Here is a 17,168-nt window from a genome sequence, read left to right as displayed (position 1 = left end):
CGATGGTAGTGAGCACGACAGGGAAATGGGATGTCTTAGATGAAGAGTGTGTGATGGCAAAGTTCAGGAGAAGAGTGTGAGGAAAGTAGGGCGAATGCTTGCCGCAGGGCTTGTGCCCAATTGCAGTAGTTTTAAAATCAACATGAAAGAAAAAATAACTGGTGTCTAAGCCAAAGATTTTGTGTTGTTTTGTTAGATGATACGATATTTGATTATATGGGAAATTTGTACCCTAAATTTTGATATTAGCAGAATAGATAAAACAAATTTAAAAAGCCAATACATGTTTTAATATAGAAGATTAACCTTAAAATTGTTGTCAAACAGCACTATGCGGAAACATACACATATATTTCGATACTTTACAAAGAACTGTATATAGTACACACATATATATCTCAATCATTGCTTTTTGCGGGGGCGTGGCTCAGTCCAAAACGAAGATTGTTTGCAGTATTTATTCTCTCTACGGATCAAAATACTTTATGAAACAATAAAATTTAAGGAATCACGCAGAAATTCAAGCACATTTTTAGATTTTCCAAGGACATATAAAACTGAAAGGCAACTTTAGCTATCTTAAAAAGCCTTCGTAGCCTTTCAAGTTTGCGATTGGCCTTGGGTGTCATTTATCTCAATATTTATTTTCGGGTAAAAAATAACTGATACATTTAGTACTCATATTCGTATACAAAAAAAAAACTTTGCATGTACATATAATATACTGTAACCGGTAACCGGCTTCACTCAAGTAGATTAAGTAATTTCTAATATTCTAATAGGTTTTAATAAACAATTAAAAAAAACTATTCACTAGAAAATACAAACTGAATTCAAATTATAAAGGCCGATATGGGTCACAATAGCGATATCAATATGCAGTAGCCTCTGTCTGCGTTTGAAATTTCAACTAACATGTAGTTTGCATAATTGTAATAGTTAAAACGTTTTAAACACATTATATATATAAGCTTGCAGAAGGCAGTCAAATTAACCGTTTTATTGTAGTTTAAGTTAAGAATATTACTGTATCTTATGAAAATGTAGTATACAAAAGCTTATGTGCACCTGGAATAATGTAGATTTAAAGCAGTGAATAAGTTTTTTTTTAAATCGTTTGAGTAGTTTTCGAATTTACATCTTATACTTACAAACTCGCACACAGAGCGTGATTTTCTGACAATATTTAAGATGCAGCTTTCTTAACAATGATACACAAACTGATATTTTATGGTCTATAATAATGTGATGATAAGTGCTCGTTAAAAATTTTGGCGTATAGCGCATTATTGCTTTTTCTTTACATCTTTGATTATAATTTTCTTCGTCGCACAACACAGTCTCCTGCACAGCATCAGAACACAGTACACCAGCGCGGCTGGGACGAGCACCAACACCGCGACGACATCTAGCAGCAAGTACTGGTACCAACTGAGGTCCGTGGCCGCGGAACGCAAGTGCGCGGTTCCCTTGTGCCTCAGAACATACTCCGTCCAGAAGACCCCTTTTTCCAGAGGACTCTGAGGCTGGTCACGAAATATTCTCGACACCTCTTTTGCTCGTTTTAGGTACCTGTTAAACGAGTACTTAAATTAATACACGCATTCGCTGTACGCAGAGTGTTTTGAAACTCGTGGTACATACGTCACGTGGTGATTGTGAACGAAAATAGAGACAGGCACAATTCGCCTACAATGTATGCTCGGAACTCAAACCAGTGAAGCGCTGGAGGGCACACAGTCATCATTCGAGTTGTGGATACCCGAAAAAATGGATCCGTAGGCGAACCAAGAGAAGGCCACCATGCTTTACATGTGCGGTGCAAGTGAAGCACGAAGATTGTTTCGATAACAGTTTTCCAACAGGAAGTGTGATGGTTGCGAGAACCTTTGAATGATTCTTGCGTTGGGGAAGATTTATTTAAATCACTATTTATGACATGCGCCGTCGCTAGTTTGCACTGTGAGTCACAGAGAAACCCCATAGAACAGACAAGGAAAGATGAATACACAAACGTGCAGAAAACAAGGAAAAAATCATCTGATTTCAAATGTTAAATCCATAGACATCGCAGAGAATTCTAGGGAAGAAATTAGAACAATATCAAAGCACAGACGAAAACAGTGGGCAGACAACGACAAGGCAGTTATAACAATAACACTAAATATGAACAACAACTTTGGACATTACAGCGACTGACAGAGGAACATAAGTATGGAACTATATATATTAATTTAACATTTGACTTTAACTATGTTATTTTAACTTTTGACATAATCTGAATTTGTCTTTTTTTATGTATGTTGTGTATGCATCTTTATTTGTATTTTCTTCAGATTTTCTCTATGACATAATTTCATTCTAGCAATGGTGTATACTCAAAATAACGATTTAAACATCTCTGCGAAAGGGGCTGATTTGCGAAAGCAGGTGGAATGTCGGGTGTGCAAGGAGTGTGTCCTGTTGCTACATCTCTTTCTGTGCTCTCTCTCTCTTATCATTTCATAACACAGCACGTACTGGCCTCTACAACTTCACATGTTAAGCTCCGAGCATATATTGTAGGCACTATCCATTTTCTTTTTGTAAATGGAACAGAAAAATTCATGGACAATCACACATATTTGGAATTGTATATTTACATGCAAACAACTTTATCACTACAGAAAGTTGTTCGCAGTAATACTGAGTTAGTATTATTACCCCGCAATTTATGCTTTTGTTATCCCAGTACCTACAAAAGTTAAAGTTATTTGTAAACGGTTCCCTGAATAATTTTTCCAATATGAACTGCGCATATTAATAAGTATAATAAATCAAAATAAAGTCCAATTATTTAATTTTCGATTGTCTTGTCCATTGCTTAAAAATTATGCTCTAATGAATCATCAATTATAATAAAATATTTGTGCTATATTTCTTACGAAATAATGAGTATATATAAACAGTATTTATTGTATATTTTAATAACCATGGTTATGTGTTGTATTAAGTTACATTAAAAATTTCGTATGGTATTACAAAATTTTTCTTGGCAAATGGTTTCTAAAAGATACTTTTGAAAAAGTACAAAAAATATGTTATCTGCGTTGTAATACCCACTAATGTTTTAACCATGAATTTTGAAAAATTTACTACTTGTAGTGTAGTTTAAGCAGGAAAACTAAAGATACTTACTTGGGATTGGTTAACGCCTCCTTCACTACCCTTTCAAACGATGCGTCGTTTATGTCAGAATATTTCAGCTGTAAGCCACAATCAAGATTCTCAAGAGTTTTCATATTCTGTGCTTGGTCTCCATATATAGGTATTCCAATAAGTGGCACGCCGTGATATAAAGCTTCCTGGGTGCTTAATATTCCACCGTGAGTGATGAAGAGCATCACATTTGGGTGGCCTAAAACATATAATTGTTATTTGGTATAGTTGACACAATTAATATCCGTGGGTTAATGTCTCCCATCATAATGCAGGAACGCTTCATACAATTTACATTGAGCCCCTTGTGTAGTTAAAGAAACTTTATCTATGGTTTTGAAAATACTGGAAGCTGCATCAAGTGGGCGAAACAGTAACAACTGTATACTCAGAGGACACAAGGGAGCAACCAAAAATATTATATAGTTCTCACAAAGGGAACTAGGAAGGAGGATCGTATTTTAAGTAAAAAAATATATGTTTGCTTAAAATTTTACCCTTTTTATTGTTAATTAAAATCTGCATTATATTATTTTGATGTTCTTTGAAATTACAAATTTACCATTATTGGAATCAATAATTAATTATTTTAAAGGGGGCCCGGGCCATTTGAAGTCATCGGTTACAATTTTATGATACATTTCATAAATGAGACTATGAAAATAACAATAATAGTTTTAACATTAATAAATGTAATAGTTATAGAAAAAAACATTAATTGCTCTGATTGGTGCTGGAGTACATATTCAAAATGTTGCGTAGCGGACTGTTCACTGGCGGAGCATAATTAGGAGGTTCTGGGCTTCAATCTCCGAAGGATTGGCGTAAATTTGGCAGACTAAGTCTTAAAAGGAAACTTCACTCGAGTCTTGAAACATTTCTTGACTCAAGTCTTGAACCCCACTGGAACCAAAAGGGAATCCAGTGGTCAAGAATAGTAAACTAATTAAGATAGGGCAAAAGGATAACGGGGAGGCAACAATTGCCAAAAAGGACGTTGACTTTTCCACTTACCGATCTGGGGTTGAAGTGAAGTGAAGTTAAGTGAAGTCACTCCCCGAAGGGAGGCGGCGCGGGTAGTCGCGATGAACCGTCGCGAAACATTATGCGAAATTACTACTTGGCTAAACTAATGGCAAATAGCCAACCAGAAGACTAAAAAAAAATGTTAGGGAACACTCCCGAACCTAAGAGATCACATCTCTTGACTAGGTTGCGGCGGTGAATACGTAAACGGCGCGGGCGATGCAGCTCCGGCACGAGATGCTATCGCGGTGACCGCCGAAGGAAGAATCTCCCGCTCTTCCAGGTGACATGAAGTTAAGTTCGAGCGAGATGCCCGGAGTCTTAGGGAGTGGGAGAAGTGGCCTCTGATTGGCTAGAATAAGCCCGGCGGAGTACTTGCTCCGCCCTCCAAAAAAAGATATGAAGAGGAATCCTTGACTAACTTAAAGGGGCCTCAGAGGTGCAAAGCAGAGCGCTTTGTTGGGGACAACAGGAACTGACTCTGTATTGGTACGCAAGAGTCCCGCGGGGGGGGGGGGGGGACTAGCGAAAGGTAGTACCATATGGAGCCCTCTTGGTGCGAGCTCTGTCGGGGAGGAAAGGAACTTATATTAAGTATGGTCGCGGCCGCCAGAGCGCTCGCTCCGACGCCTAAGAGAAGGTAATTTAGTTCGCCGTGCCGTCGGGAGATGGTGCAAGCTGTCCATTCGCCGCCATGGGGGCCGTTATAGAGACCGGGAGGGGTTTTGTCCAGATGGAAAAATCTGGAATGGATAGAGGAGAAAAGAGAAGGGGGGGAGGGTAGTGCTGCGTAGTGGGAAAGGCCACCTACAGGACTCCCGAGGCGTGTCGGGACCGACTGTAACCTGTGGCGGCGAACCTGACCAAAGTTGCTTCGGTCAACTGTAGCTTGAGCTACGGGTGTGCCTAAAAGGGCTGACGGAAGCAAAGGTAGCGTGTTGCAGGACGTGCGCAGAGCACTGAAGGAGTGCGAAATTTCACTCGCGTACGTGCCAAGGAGCGGGGAGACGTGAGACGATGATTAATCAGGACTTGAGTGGTGTGGGAGCCCGTGGATGAAACGGCCGGAGACAAAATTAAGTAGGAGAGTACAATACTGGGATAAAATTTTGATAGGCTGTAACAGGCAACAGAAAAAATACTTAATAATTTATTTAAATTATACTAAGCCTAAAGTTGAGCCAGGAGAATATGACAATTTATGGCTCAACATCAGTCTCTATCAAAATTTAACAACGAATTTCAACTTTCAATCATGTTTTTTTATATCTAGGGTTCAGGTTTCGTGTAATACACGGGTGTGAAATTTGAAATATCAAAATTCGTCATATAAACTAAATAAAAGTCATTTAAAATGTCTAAGTGAACAAATTTCGGTCATCAAAACGTAATAAATTGACTCTGGTTGTCTCCTAGGTGATTGGAATTACCAAGTAACCAAAGAAGAAGTATTTTTACATATGTTAATAAATTTAACCTAACTTAACACTAGTTTGAGTACCACATAGGGTGTGTTTTAAATTGGTTTTTAAAATAATATTTTATTATAATATAGTACGCAGGCTTTCACAGTCATGGTCTGCATTTTCTTGGCTTCAGATCCATCTTGATGATGGCAGCTGCAATGACTGCCGAGACGTCGCAAGACATTCACCTGACAGGGCCTATACCCAGAAGCCAAGAAAATCCTCTATTATACCTTATCGCACTATGTGGGATATAATATCCTATACAATAAAAAACGAAAAGGAAATCAATCCAGGGAGGTGGGGTGTAAGAGAGGTTTAAGACAACGGAATCTACAAAAAAATACATGTATACAAGGCTTCGAACCTTTTACATACCGTCTCAACGCTCAAGAACAAAGCGAGTGAAATGCTCTGTCAAAAATTATATAACAAATTTAAATTTTTTAGTGAACTAGGCTCACAGAGCACTAATTTAAAATTGAATATATTATATAATATTCTTTTCTAGTGCGGCATTGCATTCCAATGGAACATGGCGTATAACAATAATTCATCCCATTTTATGAATAACGTCACTATTATTAATTAATGGTTAGTAATAAGTAATATTTATTATTAATTATTGCTTCACGAAGGTAAATCTTTTTTTTCATCCACCTATTGTCCTTGAGTTGACACTGCCACCGTCCTACCTCCCCTGAGTCTAGACAAGAATAACTCCGGTCTACCACCAATCATTAATCTCATTCATTCCATAGATAAAAGATATACCATTCCATATAATACAACAATTAAAGTTTAAGAGCATCATTATAAAAGGGTAAATTACCATTTTATGTGTTTATTTTTATATATAAACTTTTGTCAATAAATTACTCTGAAACGTCTAACCATCGATCAACAAAAACTTGAAATCTGATCATAGAAATATCATTAGTGAATTTAAGGTTCCAAACAATAATGCACTAAAATTTTAAGAATTATATACTTTTGTGTACACTTTTAAAAATGTTTAGTCACCACGTCTTTGAATGTTTAGCCCGTACCTCAGTATATATAGCGTTTTTCTTTACTTTTGAGTTGTACGAAGATGAGACAATAATAAAATAAAATTGAAGGTAAGAAATAGAACGTTACCTAGAATATCGTTTTGTGGAAACCACTTGCTTATTTTGAGATTTTGTGGTTGTCCCGGTAGTTGGTCATCTTCAAATTTCCACAAAATCTTTTGTTTCAACTTTGAGAACGTTTTGACAAAAGCGTCTCGTAGCTCTTCTGGGAACTCAGCACTGCGAAGATTTGAACCCATGCTGAAGTAAACCACACCTTCACTGGCGTCGTCCAGGTATTTCTTTAAGTCCTGAAATTAGAAACACATGACTTTGATTACTTTTAATGCTACCAATATTCTTATTCACCCATCATTTATTTATAGTTATATTTAAAATTCAAGTCTGATTTACGCCTTTGGTATTCAACCATATAAAAAAAAAAGCAAATGGTGCAAGTACCTAACGTAACTTAGGGCTTGTTAACAAGTTGTTATGTACAGCGAGGCAATCTAGGAAGTTACTGAACTGTCGCCCTTACGTTATCTCTTAGCTTGCTAGTATTCAGTTACATAAGTGAAGACTGATAAGATTTTAAATAAGATTATGTAATTTTTTGTTTTCAAAATATATTTTGTTTTCTAGTGAAAAGTTGATTATTTATGAAACTAATTACAAAGATTTATTACCTATTACCCAATGTTAAAGTAAAGTTGAATAAAAGATTTAACTGTAAGGTTACGTAAGTGAAAAAAAGTCCCTTAAATTTTTTAAAAGCAATAAAATAACTTTTATAATAAAAATGATAATAAGTTCAGATTTTTTCTGATATTCATATAAGCTAAATATTCCCATAAATTTTGCAATGTGAATGCGGATGTCAAGGAATATGCGAAATTTGCAGACGGTAATACCTATGCGAATATCCGTTACATCAATATTCGGAATCCATCTAATGAAACTTACACGTGGCAGTGGTTTCACTGGTTTCAGATGCATCCCTCCTATCTGGATCATGTTGGGCAGTAGTGGTTGTGGATAGCTGACTCCTGGCCTAGCATACGTGAATACCAAAGCCGTTCTTTGGATAATTATCTCAGATAAGTGTGGTAGATCAGGAAAGCCTTTGAAATACTGCCTCATCATGCTATTCTGCCGAGGTATGTAGTAGAGCTGACGAGCAGCCTGCTGAAGGTGTTTAGAACTGTGTTGAGCAGTCTCTCTCGGAAAGACATGTGATCAGAGTATTGGGAGAAGATGCTCGGGACATACGAGTCAGGGGAAGGGTTGCCGATGAGGTCATTCGTCCACGGGAAGCCCGTTATGGGGCTCATGTAAATCAGCGGAGCGTCAAACTTGTGAGCGAATCCAGCGAATGCATCGGCGTACAAATCTTCGAGGAAAACCAGGTCGAACTTCTCGTCCGTGGCAGAGATCAGGTCTTGAATGCTTGACTGCTGGAGTGCTTGTTCTGTGTAAGTAGGTCCAATGAAGTGTTGCATAACTACGGTGAAGAAGGGATTCTGTTCGCCAAGCGAGAACATGCTTTTGTTTTTCCGTAATTCTGTAGAGAAAAGAAGAAAAAAAAAACAGTTTGTACAAAATAAAAAAAAGTAAACAGAGTAAGCAATACAATAAAATACACAAGAAACATTAATTCCTTGTTCATTTGATACAATTGAAAATTGCAATAACAAATAACTTTTGTTTCCTCTCTGGTTTTGAACGTTAAACATTAGGCCTACTTCAAATTCCTAAGCATTTTTGCAGTCTTTAGATCATTAAGTTTAATATAACTGCTAGTAATTTACTATTTTAAAATTTTTCAAACAAGGGAATATTAATAAAAGTAAAATAATTTTTTGGATGTTAAGTAATCGTGAACAGATATTAAGCATAAATCCTTAATAATTTTATAAATGCGAATGTGAGTTTGCTTGTTTGTTGGTTACGCTTTCACGCGGAAACTGCGCAACCGATCATCATGAAATTTTATGCGCATATTTTCAAGGGTATAGTAAAGAACATAGGACACTTTTTATATAAAATACTATTTTATTACGAAGGACAAAATATTAATATTTTTTATGTATGATCGTACGACTTAGAGTTTGAGTAATTTGAAATAATTTAAATCCATCTGGCGTTTCAATAAGTAAATTTAATAATTCACTAATCTAATACTGTAATATTGGCGGTCATTTCCCTATTCAATTTATTATAGCATCTGATTCCACATTAATATTTATTTTTGTCACCGCCATGCTATATTTAACTTAACTTAACTTATACTTAAACTTTTTTCATTTTTGAGATTATGTTCTGTTTATTTTCTTCTCGCTCTATTTTCATTTTTTACTCTATTTTCTTTTTCGAAATGACTCGCAAATTAAAATACAACCTGTCTAAGAATTCATCTCAGGCCTAGGTGGAAAAATTGCTCGAACTCAAAAATCTTCCGTTCATGCAGAATTAAGAGGAGAAGAATAAGCAAGGCGGCGATCTGCTTTGAGAGCTGGTGAAAAAACGTCTTAGAGACAAGAAAGATTAGAGGATAAAGCAGATCGTCAAGATTTTTGACAGCAGCTGAGACGCCTCTTCCAGCGCGGATTCAATATTGGCGCCAAAAATTATATTGTTTAGAAATTTAACAATTAAATTTTAAAAAAGTTTTAAGGGGAAATAGTGTATTTTTCAATAGATAAAATCATGGATACAGAACAAAGCACTTTATATCTTGCGGAGTTTAAAAAATTTACTTGAACTTTGGGGTGTACCCTCACATAAACTGCAAATTAAACTAAATATACAAGTTATTCTTATGCGAAATCTAGATGCTCCTCGACTATTTAATGGAACAAGGCTTCGGATCACACAATTGGGGCAGAATATACTTGGTGCCACTATTTTAACCGGTGTCGGTAAAGGTGAATGTGTTATCATACCTCGAATTCCAATTACCCCCACTGATCTACCGTTCCATTTCAATAGAGTTTAATTTCCCGTCAGGCTTGGTTTTGCTGTTACCATCAACAAAGCGCAAGGGCAAACATTTCAGGTAGCAGGGATGGATTTGGAAAATCCATGCTTTTCCCATGGCCAACTATATGTAACCTGTTCGCGTGTGTCCAATGCCCGAAATATACTCATATTTGCACCGGAGCATCCTAGAATAATACTCTGATTTAAGCTTTTTTTAAAAGAAAAATTTATTTTTCATATATTAAAATTTTTATTTTTTTAATGTTAGTATTTATAAATTATGTTTTTTGTAACACTAAAAAAATATTTTAACACTTAAATAATTTTTTTTTCAGTTTATTACCTTAAATTGTAGTTAGAATTTTTAAATACTGATGATCCCAGTCCCGCAATAAATCAAATCATTCCCACTAATATTATAAATGAGAATGTTTTGATGGTAATATTATAAATGTGAAAGTTTGTATGGATGGATGTTCGTTACTTAGTCACGCCAGAACGGCTGAACGGATCTGGATGAAATTTAGCTTACAGCGAGCTCATAAGCTGGATTAACACATAGACTACATATAAATATGAAATTCCATCTATAAAGGAGTGAAAAAGTGATAATTTCCTTTTAAAACAGAAAAATCATAGGTCATAGACATACAAATAGTGTGTGAGTGTCATTTCTCTATGTCTGCCACACGATCATACACATAGTAAGGTCTGGCAAATTCAAATTTTTATCTTTGGTGAGACCAGCCCGCCTAGTGGAGCTCGCAGCGGCTAGCAAAATAAAGGCGCTAATATAAGTTTTGTTCTTAACTTCGTCAATAGAAAGAGTTGCCTTGAATTTTTAACGCACCATCGTTTGATGCGTTTGTAATGTCTTTAATTTTCGTTTGTTTGTGCCGTATGCGTTCCTATACCATTCATCCGATTGCGATGAAATTTTGGTGAGTTGTTATGAGCATGTCCGTGAAGGTTTCTGAGGTGGTTTATCTATTTTGCAATAGTCGGAGCACGAAAGTATGTGATTATTTCATATTATATAGCGGCACTTTGTCTGTTTTTGTTGTATAAGTGCGCACACAAGACACAATTTATTTAAATATAAAAGAGAGACAGAGATAGAGTTATATATATATATATATATATATATATATATATATATATATATATATATATAGTGAGATAGAGAAAGACATAGAGATAAGTTGAGTTGGAGAGAGGTATAGAGAATGAAATGGGTTAGATAAAATATATATAGATGTATAGAGCTATATAGATATTTATATATAGAAATGATAGAGATAGTGGGAGGTATATGTGTATATATGTAGATATAAGGAGATAAATAGAGTTAGAGAGATATATATAGATGTAGATAGAGATAAATATATATTTAGAGAAATGGATAGATGATTTGTATATATGTAACTACATCAAGCATATTACAAAACAAAAATGAATGAGGCATTGCAATGCACGCCGAGCATTAGCTAGATAATGGAATCTTTTCAAAATCAGTAATCTCTTATTGTCAACTTTTTTCCGTAGTGCTTTATAGAGTCTAGATTACATACAAACGTTTCAACTGTTGTGCGGAATTTTTTATGTTCGGTATTTTTGTGCTGTCATCATTTGTGTTTTTTTTTCCTTTTTGTTAGTAATTTTTCTTTGTTTTTTCTTTGTTTGTTGACCATATTCCTTTTGTGGAGTATTGTGTGGTGTTTATATCCTGACAACAGCAATTTTTTGCTTAATTTGTGTTTTTGTCATTTGTGTTTTTTGTAGTTTTCTTCTACAGACATAGTTGAGCACAGCAATGGCGTATGTCCAAAAGCTTATATCAAGTAGTTACTATATAATTTTACTTTCTTTGCAATGATCTTCGATACTTATTTAAGGATATAAACGCGAGCGAAGCCGCGGGTAAATGTTAGTATAACGTATTAATATGAATATTTTTTGTTAAAGCTGTGACATGTGTACTATTCAGATACAAGTATGGAGAAGAACCCTGCTATAAGTCTGCTTACACTATTTTTTGGGCCAAAAAGTTATCTAAGTTGTTTCAAAAATAGTTAATCGGAAGGAGTGTGAATACCTTGCTTCGCCATCGAGAAATTCCATCGCTGCGCTATGTTGAATCAAACGTAATTAATGACTGCCTGACTGGACGATTAGCGAGCAGGCTGGAGTGGGAGATTGTCAGTCATCTTTGAGGGGAGATGACTGCCGGTGATCAGACGAGGCTCCAAGTGACTTTGCGGTTGGTTCTCAATACGGAGGTTCGAGGATAAACACTCAATCCTGAGCTACGATATATATATATATATATATATATATATATATATATATATACTTGTGGTATTATACATAAGAACCCAATTTTTTCGAATGCGATTATCGTTTACGAATCCTGGAGAATATTTCGATTACACCCCTCATATTTTCTCCTAAATATCCTTATCATAGTTTATCGAACATATTTAAGTATAATGTTACTGCATTGCTATATATATAATAGGACTTTTTTGAAATACAAATAAAATGTACCTAATATTTCAATTCTAAATGTACTAAAATTGTATTTGATCAATTAAATTTGCCCTCCCCTGACCATTATTGTATATCCGGCCTTGATGAGGGCTGTTTTATAGACGAAATGACCTAATGTTGCTCACGAAGGATTACAATAATATTTACAAAATTATATCTTTGTAACCTTATGTAGCAAAATTGCTGTTATTTTATAATTCTATATTCGGTCCACCCCCTGCGGCCTGCTCACCGGCCTGCGCGCTCAGGTCCAAGGCGAGCTTGACGGCGGTGTAGTTGGCGACGGGCTGGTCCAGCGGGTAGGCGCTGAAGACAGTCACGTTGTGGCCCCTGGCGGCCAGCCCGCGCAGCAGCGAAGAGTAAATGACCACGTGGCTGCGGCCGGGGAAGGGGAACACGCCCAGGATCCTGGCGGCGGACGCGACTCCGGCGAGGCCGCCAGCCAGCACCACCAGCAGCAGCAGCGGCAGCAAGACGGCCGGCACGCGCGGCGCCATCAGGGTCCGCAGCTGCGCAACGACTAGCGCGAGTCAAGATGCAGATGTCCTCGGGGCAGTTGCATTAGTAAAAAAGCTGTTGATAAATTGCCAACATAAAAAAAATCAAATACAAAGAAAACAGAATTTTCTTAACCGTAATAACTAAAAAAAAATAGTAATTTTGCAATAATTTATTTAGTTCAGAATTTATGAAATGCTGAATTAATGGAGTGGTGTATTGAGTATAATTGCAAAATATTATACTTTGGAAATTTTTTAAATATGTCTGGCGCAAAATATTAAGCACATTTTTAAAAAAAAATAGAAACTGTAATTATTTTTTTCTACACTATAGAGTATTTTTTTTTGAAATATAAGATAAAAGCATTTTAACATTGTGTTTTGGTTTTTGCTTATTACAGAATCTTAAATATATATATATATATATTTATATATTAATATATATATATATATATATATATATATATATATAAATATATATTCCCAGCAAATAACTACCACAAAAAAAAAACCAAGTTTCCAACAATTTACTTTCGAAAATTTAACGTCTTTTAGGTTCGCTTATTACTAAAAAAAATAAGAGCGTTAGTTTTAGCATTGAGTTGCGGATCTTTACATTCCTTGCTGCGTGGTCTAGCAGGGTTCCATAATTTTTCTTCTTTGTAATGTTTTCTAATAAAAAATATGGTCATAATGGTAAAATGAATAAATAAAATTTTTTGGCATGTAAATGAAGATGTTTTCGATTTCATGTTAAGAAAACTTAAAATATTTCACTGCTTCGCGTGATGACACAATTTCATCGTTCGTTTTCATAAAAATAGCCTGAGTACAGTTCGTCAGGAAAATATCTATATATTTCAAAATAAATATACAATACATTTATCGAAATTAAAGTTCCAGTTTCTCATAAAAACGTTTTCAATTTTTTTTCCTTGTGGCTATTCAATATCCAAAATATGACTCAGGGTCCCGCAAATTCTAGTACCACCTCAAAACACATTTCTTTGTTTATGGTGTAGTTATAGGTAAATTATTCAATGTTTTTAGACTGAAATATTTATTTAAATAACAATTAAGTTTTTTCTTTTGCAGGATACTTCGAACTAAATAAATTATTGACGCCTCCTTGTTTAATCGGAAACATTTAAAATAGCTATACCACAATGAAACAAAAGAAAGTATTATAATCAGTCGCTTTTTGTAGGACTCAAAACAAGCGCGCAGCTTCTTATGTGTTGCAAAAGAAGAAGAAGAACTGCAAATGTCCTTGAGATCAAGTGGTCTCAGATCAGATAGCACTTATCGTTCAACGTTACACAAACATACAGCTCCACCCAAAACGCTATCACCCGGACAGGGGGGGAGGGGGGCGGGGTTACATAAATAAAACTTCCGAGTTAGGTGGAGACAGTAGATAAGTTATTTTTGGCGATGCAAGTGGCGGATACAGAAAAAAAAACTCAGGGAGGTGGGAAGACGCCAAAAGACATCTTGAGTAATGGGTGTAGTAACAAATCATCAAGTTATTTTGAGCAAAATATTTCGTTTTTATATATAACAATGAAGTCGTTCTGTGTAAGCGTTTGAACGTTTTCGAATGTACATTGTCGACCATGGGCGGTGTGCGCGCACCCCCCAACCCTTTTCTTGCCGATAACAGCACTTGGTGCTGCGCCGCCCATGTTTTGGTTGGGGGGTGGGGGGAAGGCGCCCCAAGCGCCAGCTCATATTTATCCGACACTAGGCGATGTCAGATGAATTGTTGTAACACCAGGAATCACAAAACAATTTGGCAGTGATGCATGCTGAGAATGATAATGTGACTGAATACCTTGTGGTGAAGAAAATGTCTTGGATTAAAAATTATTTATTTTTAAATCCCTTCCAACAGTGATTTATTCTATCTGCAACTTTCTAAACATTTACATGTATTTTTTTTATTTAAAAAATGAATGACATTACATAACTGAATTTTTGTTCAATTTGAAAGATGCCTAGTAGAGTATTGTTCCACCTTAAAGTACCACGCCCGTCCTCTTAACAGCATCACGAACATAAGTTTATATGATTTCCGATGGTTCCCTGCGAAGTTACAGCCCTAGTGTCATTCTGTGTTGGGAACTCGTACCGTCTTTATGTCTGTCCTTGCAGTAGAATTTGTTGAAGAAGGTAATTACCGGATTGTTATAAACGCACTATTACCACGTATACCATGAATTGCCTACTGTGTAAAAAAAACAGAGAAACAGTCAGGTTCAAAGTTTATTATTCTTATGAAAGAGTTTACTACATAGGAAATATTTTTTTTATTCATTCAGCCTATGTATATGAAGTGTTCCATAAGTTTTCTTTCAAACCATAAAACCACGCAACATTTCTAATAAAATAATTATATGCGGCTTCGGGGAAATAAGACAAACAATAATTAAGGTGAAACGTTCGTTAGATTACGTCAACTACATGAATAAGAAGTATTTAATACGTAAATAAATGTTATACACATTAATCAACCTAACTTTATACCTTACTTATTATGTCTTCATTTTACAGAAGCCTCAATTAGGCCGGAACGCCATATTTTTGTACACATATCATTACAGAATTAATGTAACTTAATTATCTAATTGACTTTTTTCAGGTAATGTACCATATTATCTTGACAACGTACCTTTTTTCCTGAAAGTCCCGTAAAACGACAAGACACGACGACCCGCTGCGCTAGTATTCACGGTTGTGAGTGGCGAGAGGAGCGGTCCTGCGTCCACCGGCGACCGAGGTCATCTGCCAGCTGAGAATAACGACGCACTCTTTTATTCCTGCCACCTCATTCGTTATCACTCTCTTCGGCTCGCATCCGTGACTTGCGTAAGTTGCCTTCGACGAAGACGATGACGATGATGACGATGTAGTTTTAGATGCTTGAGGACATGATTAGGACGGTTCTCATTTCTCTTGTTGAAGGACAATGCTAGTTCTATACCTACGCTATAACTGCATGAAATATTAAAACTTCTATAATACATACAATAGGAAAATTACGCTTTTACATAGCCGTTTCGTGGCCTGGTGGTAGAGGAATATTATTATATTTATGTCGGTCCTGATGTAAGTTTCCAGAGGTAGATCCTGTGTAACCGGCCACCACTTGAAATTATTGACGACTCTGTTACCATTTTGGATGATATCGATATTTGAAGTTGGCCTGCAAAATTTCCCTTTCAACCATAACTTTTCCTATGTTAAGCAATTTTTATTTTTAGGAAAATTTATATTTGTTTTCTTAAAAAAAAACTGGAGGGTCACTTACCATAGAGAGACCATTTTTTCACAACGTGAGGGTAATGTCCAAAAAGGACCCTATCTGAAGTCGTTACTTTGACTTTAAACCTACAAACCGATAAATATATAAATATATTTTAAAAATTGAGAAAGTAAATTAATAAGAAATTACATATATAGTTGAGTTAGAAAAAATTGGTTCAAACTCTTCCAGGGGAAGTTTAATAAAATATCCACAATTAAATTATTATAAATTTATTTTTTCTAATTTAAATGTTTACATTATAGAATTTAAAGACCTAGGTTCAATCCCCTCGAGAGCAAAAACAATTTTTAATTTAAAAATTTTAATAAATATATGAAATAATAATATAGCACTCATGTCACAGACTTCTGTTCAGGGTTCTATCCTTGATACACGATTTAGTTTAAAAAAAATGGCGACAATAACTTCATACCTCCACGATGTCCATAAGCAGACCGAGATCAATACACACAGTGATTTAAGAGTTATCTCACCCTTGTTATCTCATCCGTTTAGGTCGTCATATAGGATTCTCGTTTAGTTTGCTTATGTATTCTAATGTAGATAGTCATTTTGCTCCACTTGTTATCTAGAGCCAGGGATTCGGAACGTTTTCATGAGTGGAAAATATGTATCACACTTATCTCAGTCCTAGAGCGGGTGGTCCGGGGGCCCTCCCCCGGAAAAATTTGGAATTTTAGATGCAAAATTGTGCTATTTAATGAGTATCCGAACCAAAATATTAAATATACCATTCCAAGATTTTATGACGTAGTATGTATAAAATACTACTCTGACAGTAGATGTAGTAGAATTTAAATAAAATACCATCTAGGAATTTGCAATCATTTTACAGTACATTGACAATCATAAATTTGATTTTCTAATCAATGTGATCATCAATGCAACGTTTGTAACTACTGGTTGAGAAAAATACTACTAGGACCAAAAATTTATTCTGGGAAAATGAGGGGGGTGAAATGCTACTCTCGGCCCCCCCCCCCCCCCTCCCATGCATAACAGCACGGAGGCGACTCGCCCCTGCTGCCCCCCCTGTTCCGACGTTTCTGTCTAGAGCTCACTAAAT

General features: G+C 35.8%; 1 protein-coding gene across 1 annotated transcript; it reads right to left on the bottom strand.

Annotated features, from left to right (window-relative positions):
* Positions 1–281: 281 nt before the first annotated feature.
* Positions 282–17,124, bottom strand: LOC134530030 (UDP-glycosyltransferase UGT5-like). The gene is made up of 7 exons (XM_063364557.1): positions 15,446–17,124; positions 12,507–12,783; positions 7,909–8,306; positions 7,709–7,876; positions 6,831–7,053; positions 3,178–3,397; positions 282–1,572 (listed from the first exon to the last, which is right to left on the bottom strand). The coding sequence occupies exons 2-7, from the start codon at positions 12,769–12,771 to the stop codon at positions 1,287–1,289; spliced, it is 1,560 nt and encodes a 519-aa protein (XP_063220627.1). The 5' UTR covers positions 12,772–12,783; positions 15,446–17,124; the 3' UTR covers positions 282–1,286.
* Between the last annotated feature and the right edge of the window lie 44 nt (positions 17,125–17,168).

This window comes from Bacillus rossius, chromosome 3, assembly GCF_032445375.1.
Source record: "Bacillus rossius redtenbacheri isolate Brsri chromosome 3, Brsri_v3, whole genome shotgun sequence".
NCBI classification, from domain to species: Eukaryota; Metazoa; Arthropoda; class Insecta; order Phasmatodea; family Bacillidae; genus Bacillus; species Bacillus rossius.
Note: the sequence above shows the minus strand (reverse complement) of the source record. Positions and strands in the feature narration are given on the sequence as shown.